The 18,415-nt window shown below is 43.0% G+C and overlaps 1 protein-coding gene across 3 annotated transcripts in view; it reads right to left on the bottom strand.

The window, feature by feature from the left end:
- Positions 1-18,415, bottom strand: part of SPAG16 (sperm associated antigen 16) — a 1,402,284-nt gene that overhangs the window by 1,374,495 nt on the left and 9,374 nt on the right. For all 3 annotated transcript variants that reach the window (XM_068245386.1, XM_068245387.1, XM_068245389.1), the window contains exon 2: positions 5,015-5,061. In XM_068245386.1, coding sequence (XP_068101487.1) covers positions 5,015-5,061 — 47 coding nt within the window. The remainder of the gene's footprint in view (positions 1-5,014; positions 5,062-18,415) is intronic.

Here is an 18,415-nt window from a genome sequence, read left to right on the forward strand (position 1 = left end):
TACTGTACAGGCAGATAGATTTTAAAAACAATAGGGCTAGACATTTATAACGTTTGTGAAGGACTCAGCAGGTTTCCAAAGAAGTATGTTACATACTTTGTAGATGTAGAATAGCTAAGGACAACATGTTAAAATGTTTGTGCCTGGTTTAAAGTGAACCTTAATTGTTGAAAAAATTGAGTTCAACTTTCCTGGGGCTTCTACCAGCCCCCTGCGGCCACCCTGTGCCCGCGTCGTTACTCAACGATCCTCCAGTCCCCCGCAGCACCCTTCTTTCTTCTGGATGCGTGGCCCAGGTCCGCATGCCTCGTTTGCGCTCCCAGGGAAATCTCTACTGCGCATGTGCAGAACACTCCCAAGATCAGGAGCATGATTGAGGATGCACGCGTTCAGGCCCCATATGCGTACTAATTGTCAACTCGCCAAGTCCACCAACCGGAAAAAGGGCACTGCGGGGGACCAGAGGATCGTTCATTGATGCTGCAGGCACGGGACGGCTGTAGCGGGCTGGTGGAAGTCCCAGGTAAGTTAAACTCGTTTTTTTTCTTGAGTTAATGTTCCCTTTAACCACAGGCTCTTTTACCCTTCCTGCCAAGAGCCATTTTCACCTTTCAGCGCTTCTCTTATTTACTTGGTCATAACTTTATCACTGCTTATCACACCTAAATGATCAATATGTTTTTTTTTGCCCCAAATAAGGCCTTTTGTGGGTGATATTTGTTTACAGTAATTACTGTATTTTCTATGCAATTTAAAGGGAAAAACAAGAAAAAAAGAAAAACAAAAAATACACTATTTCTCAAATTCCATTCCCTATAGTTTTAAAATAAACAATGCTACTGTAGATAAAACCTACACATTATCTGCTTATTTGTCCTGGCTGTCACATTATTTAAATTATTTCCCTAATACAATGTATGGCCACAATAAAATATTTGGGAAAAAAGGTGTATTTTTGTTTTCTCATCGTAGTCCATCAATAATTACAAGCCCTTATTTGCAAAAATAACAGAACACTTTGTTCTTTCTTTCTTTCAAGTCTGTTATTTTAGTAAGAGAGGTTAGAAGGGGTTAATGACTATAGGAAATGTATTTTTTTAAATAAATATATTTTTATTATAATAATTTTTGCCTATAAGACGGCGCTAAATCATTATAATTTTTGCCTATAAGATGGTGCTAAACACTATTCTGTGTTACCAAAACATGTTTAATCACTTTTTTACTCCACATTGTACTTTCATTTTTATCTTTACTTTAATCTTTTCATACACAGGCACTTTGATTGGCTCAGGGAACACATGTTCCTGTTTACCAATCTCCCATGAAAAAGTCCTTCAGTGAATGAGTGGCGGGAGGCGCCACCCACCATTTTGCTAATGTAGGCACTGTTATTGGCCTGAGGAAGCGAGCTCAGACCTGCGAAATGCGTTGCCTGTGCTAAATAAAAAAATCTTTTGTAATTCACAAAGATTTCGTCATTGAGGTAAGCTACCTCGTTTTCCTTTACGTTTTTAAGCTGTTTTTAGACGCTTTTATCCAACCAGGGCGCCTCTTTCCCCCAATTGTGCTTAGTATACCCCCATAAATTTCCTGTCCGAGGGGTGATGACAGAACACCAGTTGTTTCTACCACGGTGGACACCTGTCCCCGTTTTTTCTAAAAGAGCAACCACGTCCAGGTCCTGGCTAGGACCACCCCGAGTGGAGTCGGGTTTGTGGTCTCCACCTTTTTCCTATGGTCGATTGTCCCTTGCAACCCTCCTTTGTGAGTAGCATTTCTATTATTTACCTTCCACATTGACCATTGACGTGTTGCACTACTGGGCTCCCGTTTTTGCCTCCTGTGCCTTTTTCCTACAGGGTGCTGAGACACCCCAACTACATTTCCCATCAGTGATAAGTTGAAGAAGGCAAATCAGGGTAAGTAAAGATGTTACAATGGCCAAATATTGCCTAAATAATTTATAATGAATATTCAAAAAAAAAAAAAAAAAAGTTTATTCATTAAGTTATATTAAGTTTAGTTCCTCTAATTCTTATTAAAAAGAGGTAAGATCCTAAATCCCACAAGAGTTCTCCACATATACCATATCTACTCCACACATACCCTTAGGTTAGCCTCTAAATCTGTCAATGCTTTATATACGCAGCCTTTCTGCAATACCACAGCCATGTCTTTATAATTTATGTCTTTTATTATTTGCACTTCTGACAATGTCCCTATGGAGTGAAATACATTATACTCCTTCATATATATATATATATATATACACACACACACACACACACACACACACATCTAGGTTAATAGTGCAGTGAGAAATTAGATCTAGAGGCTACTATAGTATACAGAATATGGATGGGCTAGAGGGAATCTCTCTGGGAGCTTATAAGCTTTTAGCACTCCATGCATACTTCAGTTACACAGCATATATATGGAGAGCCCTTGTTGAAATTGCCTGTTTTTGAATACAAATTCAATTGTATGAGGATATGAATATCTCTTAATATTCTTAAAGTTACATTTCTATTATTACTTCGGAGACCCCTGATATTTGCTTAAAGGACCACTATTGCGAAAAACTGTAACATTTTAAAAATGCATGAAAACACAAATAAAAAGTACATTTCTCTCAGCGCAAAATCTGGTATAAATTACTTTTCTCCTATGTTGCTGTCACTTGCAATAGGCAGTAGAAATCTGACAGAACTGAGGTTTTGTACTAGCCCTTCTGCCAGAGCCGGCCTTTGGGGGGGCAAGTGGGGCAATCGCCCCAGGCCCTGCACCTGAAGAGGCCCCACACCCTCTGAGGGGCCTGTGCAGCCTGCCAGACCTGATCCGCGGCAGCCCTGCTTCAGAGTTTGCTGCACGAAGCTGCGGGCGGCCACAGCAGCTTATCTGGCAGTCGGGGATGTGAGAGGGAGGTGATGACGCTGCAGGCTGTTTACAGACAGGGACGTCTATGCCTGCAGCCTGTAGCTCCGAGTCCTTCCCCTCCTCTCCTCCTGTAACAAAGCTGTGTGTGTGTGTGTGCTGCAGCCACGCCCCCTTCCTCTCCAGGCTGCTCCTCAGGTCCTCACACACAGCTTCTGCCGGGAGATTCAAGAGAGCTGCTATCAGTGGTACATATTGGAAGAAGCTTGCCTGTCACAGGCAAGTCATAAACAAGATAAGAGTCAGATAGCTGCAATAAATATATGTCCACTAATGGGAGGGAAGGTGAATGGGGGTTCTGCAGATTTTTTACTTGTCTGTCCTTCCCCCAGCATGTCAGAGTACTCTCTGTATTTTCCTCTCTTTATCTAGTGCTCTCTTTTCTATCCTATTTTACAGTCTGTACCCCCTCTCTCACACATGTTCTGCAGCACATTACAGAGCACAGAGTCATGTCACTGACTGTCCTGAGAGGAGCTCACAATGTAATCCTCCCATAGTCATAGTCTAATGTCCTACCATATTATTATTATGTATTTATACAGCACTGACATCTTCTGCAGCACTATACAGAGTACATAGTCATGTCACTGACTGTCCTCAGAGGAGCTCACAATCTAATCCTACCATAGTCTAATGTCCTACCACATTATTATTATGAATTTATATAGCACTGACATCTCCTGCAGCATTTTGCAGAGTACATAGTCATGTCTCTGACTGTCCTCAGAGGAGCTCACAATCTAACCCTATCATTCATAACCGGAGTGCCTGGAGAAAACCCACACAGACACGGGGAGAACATACAAACTCCTTGCTGATGTTGACCTGGCTGGGCTTCAAACTGGGGACCCAGCGCTGCAAGGCGAGAGTGCTTACCACTAGGCGTGTATGTATATGTGTGTGTGTGTGTGTGTGTGTGTGTTGTGTGTTGTGTGTTGTGTGTTGTGTGTTGTGTGTTGTGTGTGTGTGTGTGTGTGTTTGTATCTGCAACACATCTGTGTCTCTAGGCCCCGCATATGACACTCGCCCCAGGCCCCGCATACTTTAAGGCCGCCTCTGCCTTCTACTCATGGGGGATTCTCAGTGTTTTCTTTATTTCCAAAAGCACTTAGTGTACAGCAATTGTTCAGTTCACCTGCCAGAATAGTGTGCATACAGGTGGTGGTGGGGATTAGCAAAGCAATTAAAAAGCAATTAGCAATTAAAAAGTCAAAATAACCATACATAGGTCATACTTACCTCCTATGTAGTCTACTACTCAATCTATTTCTCCTCTCCTGCATCCTGTTTGTCCTCTGTGATCAATGGAATTCTACGTCCTCCATTTTAAAAATGGCCATTATCCCTTAACAGCTTCCTGGTCAGCAGACTGTTAAACTGTAATATCACCCACTCGAGCCATAGGAAAACATGGACATTACCTTGCACATTTAGTTGCAACTGACAGCTGTTGATATATAACTGACAGCAACTGGTATATTTCAGTTCTGACAAAATATTGTCAGAACTGGAAGGGATCGCTGTAAGAAGAAAATGGTGAGCTTCTGAGAGGAACTGACGGTGAGGTAAGTATGTAATATTTATTTGCAGGTACATCATGTGTTTATTTTAAATAATTTTACTCGTTTCAGGTTCCCTTTAAAAAATAAAAAAATCTTTTGTGGGGAATAAAGAGAGCTGAAGGCTTTATTAGGTTTTATTTGTAATCATATGTAAAAGGACTTAGTATGCCAGGATAGAATTTGTGAGCAGAACCTTTGCAGTGTAAGTGTTAATAGCTGTAAGTGTTAATAGCTCAATGCAAAGATCAGTGATGTGTGGTTACCTATAGGAACTAACGAGAATGCAGCGTTCAGCACTTTAGACTAGCTATTAAAGTCTGGTTTCAGATTACTCGTTATGGATCATTCCACTTTGCACATTGCCATTTGTCTTACATGCAACAAATGTATACACCAAAATACTTCAGACTAAAGTAAGTTCTTATGATGCTACCCATTGCCAGGTATATGAAGCATTTGTAAAACAACATCACAGACAATACAAATAAACAAAAAAGACAGACACAATTTACCTCTTCATACTGGTAGCCATCTTCAGATCCCTCAGTGATAGTGATTTCTGCACTGGAGTTAAGGAACTGGACAAAGGTTTGTGACTTTTTCCTATGGAAACGGTGTAAAACAGTCACAGTACTGCATATCCACTAACACCATCTACAAACACATTTTTTTATACTGTAAGCAATATTCACCAAACACAAAAAACGGAGTTTTATATGAACAAGTTCTCTGTTTATTCTTCAGTCAATAATATCTTCAGAGTTGTGGACTGTACGTATGGACATCAATACAGGATTCCAAATCACATAAAAGACTGCCTGACGTGTTATCGCGGCAAACAAGCCGCTTCCTCAGAGGCACACTGTGTACAACATCAACTGTAGATCATATATGAGTTAAGAAAAAGTGGTGGGGGGGGGGGGGGGGGGAAGGCTGCGCGTCCCTAAACACATGCTGCAATTGAATGGTTAATCGCATAGGCATACACCGCCTCTATTAGACTAAAAAATGCATGCCCTGCATCCAAAACAAGTGCTAACATTTATTACACTAGGAGGGACTTTAGCTTCCAATATGGTTTGCATGCAAAGTATAATGTACTAGACACTTGCGCCACGGTGAGGCAAACCTCTGGGCAAGTGACCTAACCTAAATGTAAAACCTTGGGAGCAGCTAAGCAAAAAAATGTGTAACTTACATTTTGTTGGACAGCGAGGAGAGGGCCAGCGCATACCACAAAGGCTGCATCTGAAATGACAACCAGCTCATGTGTGCAGCACCTCTAATAGGCTTTCTGCACACTTCGCATTCAATTCAGATGCAAATCATATGCAAAACTGCTACTACTTATCATGCAAACAGGAAACTCAGGAGGAGGGGCTGGGAGCAGCTAACCTGATAGTTATGTGTTTAGGGTCGCGCAGCCTTCCCCCCCACTTTTTTTTAACTCTGCAAGTATATAACTTTCCATATGTTTCCATGGCAGCACGATCGGGTTAAGTCCCACCCACTTCACCCCATAGGACCAAGAATGAATAAATTAAATCCCTTAAGCGTCCCTCCCCAGTCTTTTTTTTGTCCTCGCAAATCACCTCACCCCTGGACCGGTGCTAACATCAGAAGTTACAAAGGAAAGGATCTATGACACTCTGCTTCCTATCTACCAGCAGGTTCAGCCTCTCCTGCTGAGGTTCCCTGCCAGCAACTAAATGGCGCTGGCTGGAGAAGACACCATTTCTGGTCATGGTGCAGGTTTGGCTAGTTAGGTTGCAATGCTTCCTCCATATTGCCATATATTACATTTATAGTTATATTTAAGTGCAATGCGCTTTTCTTTTTGGTGACTCCATACCGTTTGTTTGTGTAGGTCGTAACGTCCTGCGCTGCACTGTCCCCCATGCGTGCGCCCGCTCTGGCGTGCGTTCCAACACCGGAGTCTCACTTCCGCATTTTCGCTGACGTCGGTTGACGTCACTTCCGCCACCCGCGAACGCGTCTGATTGGTCGCGTGCCGATCAGCTGACGCGAAAATCTCCGCCTCCTGTACCCCATTGGCTGGACGTCAGGGAGGGTTATTTAAGCTGGCGCTTCCTGTCGGATCGTGTCTGCTATTCTGACAGGGAGTGCGCAGAGAGCGGTGGACGGTTGGTGTGGAGGTAAGCCGGAGTCCTCTGTGGAGGACCATTGGAAGGGGGACGAGGAAGATGAGTTCAGTTTAGAGTAATGGTTTATTGTGTTTTCTTTCCCACAGCAGGGTTGCTGTGTAATGGAGTCATCCTTACCGGATAGTGACCAGCCTCATGGCCTAAGGTAGGAAGCAGATAGTAAGTGGCCTGATTTGGTTTAGGTAAAAGAGTGCGTATTAATTAGGCTTTATTTATATTACAGCCTGATTGAAGAACAAGTTCGGGGATTGGACCAGTCTGGACTATATGCAGGTCCGTCGCAGGCATTCCCGCCTAGGAGGCTATCGCCTGGAGGATCCCGTTCCCGTTCCCGTTCTCGATCTCGCTCTCGCAGACATTCTTCTTCTAACACAAGAGAGAGAAGCAGATTGCCAAGACGTAACGATGCAAGCTCAGAGAAAAAGTGTTGGGCTTGTGGCAAAAATGTAATGGCCGGGAAGCTAGTATGCAGGAGCTGCTTTGACTCCATGGCCCGGGAGCCGAATCAGCCCATGGACATATCTAGTATGATTAAACAGGCAGTGCAGGAGTCTATGGATCACTACATAGCTTCCTTGCCGGCTCATACCAATCCTCATAATAAAGAGTCTGACCCTTCGGCCGGTATGGCATCTAACACGGAAACTGAGGTCGACCAACAGACTGTGGGTTTCGACTTTAACTTAGTTCAACCATATATCAGATCGGTGAGAGAAGCCATGGAGTGGCAGGATGAGGAGACACCGAGCACATCAACACAGACCCGTAAGGAGTACTATTCGCACCTAAAGAAAAGTACGAAGACTTTCCCATTTATAGAGAGAATTAATGAGGTCATCTTAGACGAATGGAAAAAAATAGACAAGAAACCGTCTTTGGCTAATAAGCTGAATAAGCTGTATCCACTGGATGAGACTAAGACAAGCGTATTAGATGAACCACCCAGAGTAGATGCATCAGTAATGAACTTGGCCAGACGTGTGACTCTGCCCCGTGAAGACTCAACTTCATTCACGGACCCTTTAGAAAGAAAAATGGATTCGGAACTAAAGAAGTCTTATGTGTCATCAGGAAATGCGTGCAAACCTGCTGTGGCACTTACGGCAGTGGCGGAAGCGTTAAGAGGGTGGACAGAGAACATCGAAGAAGCCTTGAGGTCAGGTGCAGATAAGGAAATAATCATTGCAGCTCTTGATGACTTTAAACTGACGGCCGACTTTGTCGGGGAAGCGGCAGTGGATATTCTCCGCTGCTCTTCAAGATCGATGCTACATTCGGTGGTATCCAAAAGAGCCTTATGGCTTAAACATTGGTCTGCTGACCAAGGATCCAAACAAGAGTGGTGTAGGATCCCCTATGACGGAAAGAATCTGTTTGGGCAAACAATGGATACAGCCATCAGTAGAGTAACTGGAGGCAAGTCGGGATTGATTCCCCAAGATCGTAGAAGCAGGAAACCAACTCTAACTCAGAGACCGTCCTATCAGCAGACCAGGTTTAGATCTACACCAGGATATAGATCCTCTGGGGCATTCAGACGAAATTGGCAGAGCTCCCAAGCAACTCTGCAAAGATTGAACAAGCAGAAAAAGACCACCCAGGGACCCAACCAGCAGAAGTCCTTTTGACGTTCAGACCGCTCAGACATTGCCAGTAGGTGGAAGACTTCAGGCCTTTGCAAATGTCTGGGCGGACAACATCAGGGACCCTTGGGTGGTACAAACTGTGAAGGCCGGACATCGTTGGAAATTCATCACAATGCCACCTCGGATATTCAAATCCACAAGTATTCCACTATCACAGGAAAGAAGGAAGATTCTCATGGACTATATTCAGGACTTACTTTCAAAAAACGCAATCATTCCAGTCCCTCAGACGCAGAGGGGAATGGGAGTTTACTCCCCATTATTTTTAGTAAAGAAGAAATCAGGAGACCTTCGCCCTGTGATGGATTTAAGAAGATTAAACGGATACATCAGTTTAAAAAAATACAAGATGGAGACATTACAGACCATTACAAGAGTAATCATGGAAAACGACTGGGCCTTATCGATAGATTTAGAGGATGCCTATCTGCACATCATGATCCACCCGCATTACCAGAGGTTCCTCAGATTCACCATCGGCAATCTTCACTTTCAGTTCCGATGCCTACCGTTCGGAATATGTACCGCCCCAAGAACATTTTCGAAAGTTTTACTATCACTAGTGGAGATCTTAAGAATACAGGGACTCCGGCTGTTCCACTATCTGGACGACCTGCTATTACTAGACCAGGACAAAGAGCAGATTCTTCTACACAAACAGACACTGTTGATACAGTTGCAGAACTTTGGATGGAGAATAAATCTGGCAAAGAGTCAACTAACACCATCCAGAAGTATTGTATTCTTGGGAGCCCTGTTCCAGACTCAACAAAACACCATAAGCCTCCCAGTAGAGAAGCAAGAGAAACTTGTCCACAATGTCCGAAACATGATCTGTGTATCAACAGCCTCAGCCACTCAATGTCTAAGGTTGCTGGGAATGATGACATCCACAATTCCAATGGTCCGATGGGCACAATGGCATTGCAGAACCTGGCAAGTGGGATTCCTGACACAGTGGCACAGCAGAAAGATGACACAGCAAGTGATTATATCTCAATCAATGAGAAACAGCTTGTTCTGGTGGACAGACAGGAAAAATCTGTCCACTCCGTTACAAATATGTCCATCCTCCCCGACTGTAATCACCACGGATGCCAGCCAATCGGGTTGGGGGGGTTACCTTTCAGAGAGGACGTCACAGGGTGTCTGGGGTCATCAGGACACCAGCCCCCCAGCGAACATACTGGAAGTTCGGGCGGCCTACCTAGTTTTCCTCGACTTCAAACCGCACCTCGAAGGAAAACATGTATTACTGCGGATGGACAACCGCACCGCGGTAGCCTATGTCAACAGACAAGGCGGGACGAGGTCCAAGAGACTACTGCAAGGACGGCCTCTATCAGAAAATCAGAAAGGCTCTTTATCATATCATCAGGATATAGGAAGGGCCTCCCAGCATCATCTAGGACGATAGCCAATTGGTTAGTCAAGGCTATCCAGGAGGCATACAAGACACGTAGCCTGATCCCGCCAGAGCAGATATGTGCACACTCTACGAGGGGATTGGCAGCCTCTTGGGCGGCATTTACAAAAGTATCACCAGAAAAAATATGTCAGGCCGCAAACTGGAGCTCTATGAACACTTTCATGAGACATTATAGAGTAGACCCAGCAGCAAGTTCCTCTATACAATTTGGCACTAATGTCTTGACTGTAAATACTGTAAATACTGTGTGATTATCATTAAAACTTCTGAATTGCACCTTATCCCTCCCGATGTATTTATTGACTAGTTATTTCCCGATCGTGCTGCCATGGAAACATATGGAATTAGGAAAATTGGATACTTACCTGCCGGTAATTTTCCTTTCCAGATGTGTCCATGGCAGCACGAGGCTCCCTCCCTAGATTCGGTGATTCCGAGTCAAAAGACTGGGGAGGGACGCTTAAGGGATTTAATTTATTCATTCTTGGTCCTATGGGGTGAAGTGGGTGGGACTTAACCCGATCGTGCTGCCATGGACACATCTGGAAAGGAAAATTACCGGCAGGTAAGTATCCAATTTTCCTAAATCAGGTTAGCTACTCCCAGCCCCACCTCCTGAGTTTCCTGTTTGCATGATAAGTAGTAGCAGTTTTACATATGATTTGCATCTGAATTGAATGCAAAGTGTGCAGAAAGCCTATTAGAGGTGCTGCACACATGAGCTGGCTGTGATTTCAGATGCAGCCTTTGTGGTATGCGCTGGCTCTCTCCTCGCTGTAGATCATATGAAGCCGCAATCTGTATTCCCAAAGAGCTGAGTATTCAGCGTCGATTCCATGCGCGGTGTACGCCTCCATGGACTAAAGGAGGCATGGACTACAGTAAAATCTTGTTATAGTAAACTCCAAGGGACCGGGAAAGTAGTTTACTATATCAAAAGTTTACTATATCAGAAATTGGCCCAGCATGCCCAGGTACATTCTCTGCTGCAGAGGATCAACTATGTCCTCCGATTGGAGGTACAGTACAAGCACTGGCACATTTGGTGGGCTATAAGGTTAAGTATACCTTGGGACTGCATAGTCAGGTTGGACAAATCACCGGTACAGTATCCAGGGCTCATTCAAAATTTCAGCCGTCACTGAAAAGAGGCAACCACTCACTTCCTGTGAGTGGCGCCGATAACTTAGTGGGCGGGGACTTGCAGCACGTGTCCTGCAAAACTTTCTGCTCACACTTGAGCCAATCATGAAGCTTCTGTTTAAAATGCAGCCGATAATGATAAGCCACTCGCGTCTGTAATGCGAGTTGCTCCGATACTTCCGCAGGCGGGACTTAGCACTCTCCTCTCCATTTTCCTTAGTTTTGCAGCAAGTAGGCCCACTCTGATCTGCACAAGTGAAAGTAGCCTGTATTGTGCTTCACACGATACCAGGAATGTCATCGCTAACAATAGAAGATACTCAGCAGTGCGTACAATCCCGTGGCAGGTCTGTGACAATAATTGTATCAATGAGTGCACAGTGGAAGTGGTAATTCTGCGTCCACTTTTGTTTATGTTCACATTATTCCTCATTTTCCCCAGGCTGCTTGTTTGTACAGTACTGTATAGCCAGCACCAGTGCTATTCTTCTTGTCTTCCAAATGTTATAAGGCATCAACTTGCCTGCAACCAGCCTGAACAGAGCATCCGACCATCGGTTTCACACTGACCTATGACGCTGGTGTCGCCCACTTGTTACTTTATCCAGAGTCATTATCACGTAGGGGCCCAAAAATATGTTTACTATAACAGAAGTTTTATTATATCCGGGTTTACTATACCAGTCGCTGCTCCCATAGACATGAAAATTGGCCGGGACCTGGAAATTTATTATAACAAGACTATACTGAATAAAGTAATGAAAAAAATTCAAAAAAAAATAACTAAAAAGAGAAACAATGAAAACTAAGCATTAATCTTATTTTGAAAAAGTTCTGACAATGACCTTTTACCATTCTGTAATGCCTAATACACAGGGTACGATTTTCCTGTGCGATAGATGGATCCGATTAATAAAATCCGTCAAGTCCAATATTGCTCCCGATCATTTCCACGCTCGATTCTTATAGCGGTGAATGGAAAAAGATTAGAAAAACGAATTAAGATAAGAAAATTGAGCGCAGAATCGAGTGGAAAAACAGGTTGGGTCGCAAAATCTGAAAATCTTACCGTGTGTACCCAGCATAACATATGTTTGTCCTGTTATTCAATTAAATTATCTTTCCACAGCTCTGTAAACTTCTGCTTTTGCCAGATTTTAACCACATCACCTCCAAGAGTTTTTGACCCTTAAAGACCATAGCAATTTTCACATTTCAGCGCTGCGTCCATTAATTTGCCAATACTTTTATCACTGCATATCACAATGAAATGATCTATAGCTTGTTTTTTCGACACCAATTAGGCTTTCTTTGGGTGGTACTTTTTGCTAAGAATTATTTTAGTCTAACTGCATTGTAATGGGAATAATAAGAAAAAAATTGAAAACATTAATTATTTCTCAGTTTTCGGACATTATAGTTTTAAAATATAATGTTCTACTGTGGATAAAACCCACACTTTTTTTGCTCATTTCTTTTGGTTATTGCAACATTTAAAATCTTTCCCTAGTAAAATGTATAGTGCCAATATTTTATTTGGTAATAAAGGTGATTTTTTTTTTTGGTTTTGTGTCCATCACTAATTACAAGCCCATAATTAAAAAAAAAAAAAAATAACAGTAATATACCCTCATGACATACATATATAAAAAGTGAAGTCCCTAGGGTAACTATTTATGGGTTTTTTATGTTTTATTGTCCTTTTTTTTATGCAAAAGTTTTATTTGGGTATTTATGGGAGAGTGTGGGAGGTAAGTTCATTTTAAATTATGTGTAGGTCTCTTTATTGAAATAAATGTAGGTGTAATGTTACTATTTGGCCACAAGATGTCCTCACACATTTTCTTCCTGCCTTGTACTAATAGTACTCAAAAAGGGAAGTAATGTGAGTATGGGTAATGCAGTTTGTTACAATGACCGAAGGCATCTCATTGATGCCGGCGATCATTGACACGGGGACTTAGATTAATGAATGGGAACTGCGTTCCCATTCATTGATCTCCCCTCTAACGATCAGCGGCATGAATGAGCGCAGAAGCGAGCAGGAGTGAGCGGTGGCAAGGGACAAGTATCTACATCCCTGAGAGCTGTAGAGGGATTTTGCAGGGACGTAGCAGGGAAGGGGAAGTGGTTAATGTTTCCATTTTCCTCTTGCAGGTAAGTGTCACATACCAAAACATTTGTTTTTATATGTGATAGCTTAATAATCTCCTGTTGTCATTAATATTCTCTTGGGTGATAATTAGAGACGGTCAATAAGATGCAAATAAGTCTGGTTTGCATGCAAATTTTATGTGGTGATACGCTTCTATCTAGTCATTGGACACATTATAGCTCAGTGCACTTTAAACTTGCCTGTATGCTTACAGCCAGCAATCTGAGCACATTAGAAGCTGTAAGAAGGAGCAGCTAAATATTATATTCAAATTCTTGTTCACCCTTACAACACAGTGTTTGGCAATAATGGTGTAATAATGGTCTAAAGGTGGCCATACATCAAGCAACTTGGTGGCAGATTGACCATCTGATTAGATTATTGCCTAGTAACGCAGCACGTCCAACGTCACACACGTGCCCATACTAGGCAATCACACGAGAGGCACGTGTATGGAGAACAGAGGGAGCCCGGAGAAAGCAGAGGTCGCGGACAGGTAATGTATATAGTATGTACTGGGCATCGGGGGGGAGGTTTACATTAAACATTAAGGTGGACAGAGTCGGGTCGGCGAGTTGGTTGGATGCTGCATCACAAGCCCGATTCCTGATCAATTTCAGTATGAAGTTGATTGGGATTAGGCCTGCGGTGTATAGGTAGCGGACAGATTTCTCTCTAATCAATTAGAAAGAGATCACTCTTGGTAGATGTATACCTTTACCATGCGAAATAAACAAAAAAGGACTATTCTTATATACTGCATTGATCTGGTCTTCCAAATCTCTGTTTCTATAATTTCATTCTTTTTGGAATATTCACACTTTTTTACAGTAGCTTAGAAATTCTTCTCAACAATTCCTATTTCTAATTACATTTTGTATTAATTAATTTTGATCAAAGCAGTAGTTAGTTGCCAAGGAACAACACCTGATTCAACACTGTCATTCTAACTTCACATTATTAAGTTAACATTCTCCTGTTATCACCAACTTAAAGTACCAAGTAGAGAGAAACGGTCACTTGCACAGCTGAATGTTAACTCTTTAATACAGGAAAAAAGGAACACAGCCTAGGTATTTGTATACTTGGCACTGTACAAACACATGGCTATGCTTGCCACTGTACATGTGCATGTCTATCCCCCCCGGGGTGCTGCTACAGGGTTTCTAAGCAGTGAGAGGGCTTGGAGCTCTGTTGATGCGGCTCCTCGTTTCATGGGGGCATGGGGGAGCCTACCCGTGGCGCCCCTAAATGTTGCGCGGACTAATCCCCGCAGCGCAAAATTTTGCGGTGTTATTAGTTGTAAGAGCCTGCATATTCTGGCATGCGAAAGCAAATGCAAATTTGCATGAGCAATGCCTCTTAATTGAGCCAATCAGGCCAGGTTTGCAGCCAGCTATATCAGGTTTCACTTGGTGTTTGATGCACACACTCTTGTTGTAGTATTCCTTTATAATAACACTAGCTGACCTAAGCCCGATTAAAAACGGCTGTAGGTCTTTCACCACCGCCCACCCGCCGTGTGCGCAACCGTCGTGCGTCCCGCCCGCCAGGGGAGGACTGGGACCTTTTGACCTGGGGGAAAACACAAACTAGAGGCCCATGTTCATGGCAGCCTCAGCCCAAATGGTCCCCCCACACACACTTACTGTATATCCAAAGAGGGACTGTCCCTTCAAAAAAGGGAAAGTTGGGAGCCTTGATGGTAAGAGAGCAGAGTTTTTTCCCATGGACCCTCCAGGCAAGCCTCTGCTCTGCATCATACTGTGCATATTTACTTTCCCACCCTCTAATTGCTAATTGGGCTTTTATTTCCCTCAGCAAATCTAGTGGCTCATATTGCCTTATACAATAACCTGAATGCAGCAGGCCATGCACCAGCCCTAAATTATTAAATGAGAGGCAGCCTGGGGGGAAATCTCCCCCCTTCCCCCCTGGCCAGTCCTCCCCTGCCGCCCGCTGTGCGCATGTGCACGCACCCGCCCAGCCTCCTGCCCTGTCCTGCGTCCTATCCCAATGGCTGTGTCGGTGCAGGACATGCGCAGTAGCACAAAAGCACTGACACACGGACAGGACACAGGGATACTTGTATTTTATACACAGAGATTGTTTTTTTCAGGGAATGTGGTTAACCACCTTTTAAACTAATGCAATAATTCACTTGTGACATCAATTTTGTCTTTTATTTATTAGAATATCTGTGTGAACTTCAATATGAAGGGAGAACAAAAAAGAAATTTAATGAGACTTATGAGCACATTTATAGTATTCAAATAAGCTAGGCATATCACTCAGGACCTGCTCATTTCTCAGCAATGGCTCAAGTGTTATCACACAGCGAGAAATGACTGTAGGGGGAATAATATAATTAGGGATCTGTCCAAGCACCTTCCCTTAACTTAAAATCGTCTGAAATGAGCAAATTATTTTACTAAAAGGTGACTTTTTTTTCCAGGTGACATTATTTATTATAACACTAGATGGCAGCAATGAGTTTTTTTTTTTTTTTTTTTTTTTTTTTTATAGCTTTAGGCCTAGGGTCCTATTTATCGTTTTTTACCAGATTATTTTAATAGATGCTGTTTGTGTATTATGTGTGATTTTTTAAATATTTAATTAGGATTATGTACTAATTCATTGTAAGACATGTGCATGGTTGTTTAAAGTTTTATAGCGTTGTAGATTTTTCTGAAATATAATATTATTATCCTTTATCATACGCCCTATGATTGATTTGCAGTGGGCAGGCCATAAACAAAGTACCATAAGTAATACTTCCTTACAGCGATGAGTGTTATGAACATTATGGCTGTGGTAATAATTTGGTAATTTTCCGAAAAACATGGCTTTATTTCATGAAGACCATTTCTGTAAAAAGTAGAAATCTAACCAGCTGTGGAGTAGGTCTTGGCAGCAAGATGTGATCTGCTACAGTGATGATTCTTCTGGTACAAGTGGTCTGTCTAAAACAGTGTTTTTCAAACCTGTCCTCGTGATTCCCCAATGGTGCATGTTTTACAGGCAGCCTCACCTATGCACAGGTGGGGTAATCAGTGTCTCAGCTAGGTGGATTCCATGTAACTGACGCTAATTACTCCACCTGTGCATAGGTGAGGTTATCTCCCAAACGTGCATTGTTGGGGAGTCACGAGGACAGGTTTGAGAAACTCTGCCCTAAAACATAAGCCATTCCTCTGCAAAGTTGCTGCACCTATCCTACAAGAGGAAAAGGCATCCCCAGTGTCCCTTTAGCTCTGCATGACTCCTCTGGGTGACATTTATCAAGAGTGTCTGAGACAAAATAATGGTAGGTTTTTAGAAATCCATGCAGAACTGTCTCAGGCATCTTAAGCAATTATTAGATAGTGCAGATTCCTTCTAAAACTGTTGTAAAATAGGAGGAGCTAGGAAGGTCTCTCAGATAGTGCAGTGTGTGAGGGGACTTGCTGTTGCTAAGGTAGCCAACACACCTGCTGTATTGATAGCAGCAGGCTCTGAGGAGGAATTTAGCAGGGGGGAGGAGCACCACACAAATCATGTCTAGCCTGCACTCTTCAATCATGTCTAGCCTGCAGTTCTACATCTGTAGAACTGCTATCAAGCACTTCTTAATCTGCGCCAGTTTAGGGATGGATTTGCACTTTTCTTAACTGTAGTGAAGCTCTAGAAATTCATGCTAAATTGCCACTATTACCTAGGATTTAAGAAGGTTCTTATCTTGCAGTACTGTTCTCCCTGCTGGTTAGAACAGATTAAGAAGAAAAAACTGTCGGTAAAGCGTTGATAAATCTCCCCCTCTGATTCTTTGTATCAGTCTTTCCCTGTTCACGTCTAAGGGGAAACCTCTAATAATGTGCCCTGCTCTTGCATCTCATGTTTTGTTTATTTTCTGATTCCCCGCCCTGCCAGTACATTGGCACCGATAGAGTGAAAAGTAAGACAAGGTGGCTCCTCCTATTGGATGGCTCCTTTGCCTTTCCATTTTACAGAATGGCTGTGTGTTAGTTACTCCAGGCCAGGGTAGAGGTAAAATACAGCGGGCTTGATTCACAAAACGGTGCTAACTGTTAGCATGGCTATTAGCCCGGCTTTTCGCGCGTTTTACCGCATTTTCGCGTGAAAAAAATGGTATTTGCACGGAAAAACAGTTATCGTGCGAAAAAAATCTTGTTCGCGCGTTAACGCGAATTTTTCACACGTTAATGGTCAAACATTTTTGTGTGAACCACTTTTCATAGCATGCTAACAGTTAGTACCATTTTGTGAAACAAGCCCAGAATATCTCATTTGTTTTACCGAATGCTCTAATCTTTGTGAATTGACATTAACTGAGGCATTTATTACACAAGTTGGTAATTTGCCTCACTAGTTGGTAATTTTATTTTTGACATTTGACAAGATGTTGGGTAAAATCAGCCGTTTTCTCCTCTACTGAATGTGGTAAGGCTTTATGTAATGAAGCCATACTGAGTGAGGATGAAATAACCCTGAACAGAGTGGTGAAGGTAGGATCAGATTAGCTGTATGGAATACACAGAGCTTTGCCGCTTCTAGTAATAGGCACAATGCACCCATAGCAGAAGTGATACAACTGGAAGGGACAGAGCTATGCAGAGCTACAACGGGCTACAGTAGCAGCCAGGAACGGCTCTTGATATACTGGATAGGGCTATAGCTATCTGTTTCTGTATACTGCAGCAGCTTAGGCGATTGTGGCAGCACTAAGCTCAGGAAATGTAATGTTCAGTCCCTACACCTAGTAAATAACCTGCATAAAGTGCCATCTGCAAGTATATTAGAGTGTGTACTGTGGCGCCGCTGGATGACAGGTGGTGGCGATAGTAAAAATATTCATTGTCCAGCCCTCATTCTCACACTAGCCCTTCTCGGCTAGTGCTTAAGGGCTTGTTTCCACTTTGCAGTGCAGGAGCCTTGCATTAGCACAGCTCTGCATTGCACGTGACTCTCCTGGGGGCAGCACTTGAGATCCCATTCATTATTGAATGCGATATGGTGGTGAATCGCAGCGAATGTATGGAAACATCAGACAGTGTAATCTATGCACTCTCTGATGTCCCTGCTATCTGGTTTCCATAAGCACAGCTGAAAGCACACATATGGAAACAAGCCCTAACACTGATCCCCCACCTAATGCCTAACACTAATCTCCCCTCCTAGGTCCTAACACACTAAGCTCCTCCTCCTAATACATAATACTAATCCCTGACACCCAAATTACTACTATTTGTAGCTCCTCTAATCCTTCCCTATGTATTAGTCAACCGGTTACTAGTACATTGTGTGCCAAACTCACTGCCTGAATGCCCAATTACCAATACTTTCCATTGGCGTCTATCAGACGCCTGCCAATCCCA

The sequence above is a fragment of the Hyperolius riggenbachi genome, chromosome 7 (genome assembly GCF_040937935.1).
Source record: "Hyperolius riggenbachi isolate aHypRig1 chromosome 7, aHypRig1.pri, whole genome shotgun sequence".
Classification (NCBI taxonomy): domain Eukaryota; kingdom Metazoa; phylum Chordata; class Amphibia; order Anura; family Hyperoliidae; genus Hyperolius; species Hyperolius riggenbachi.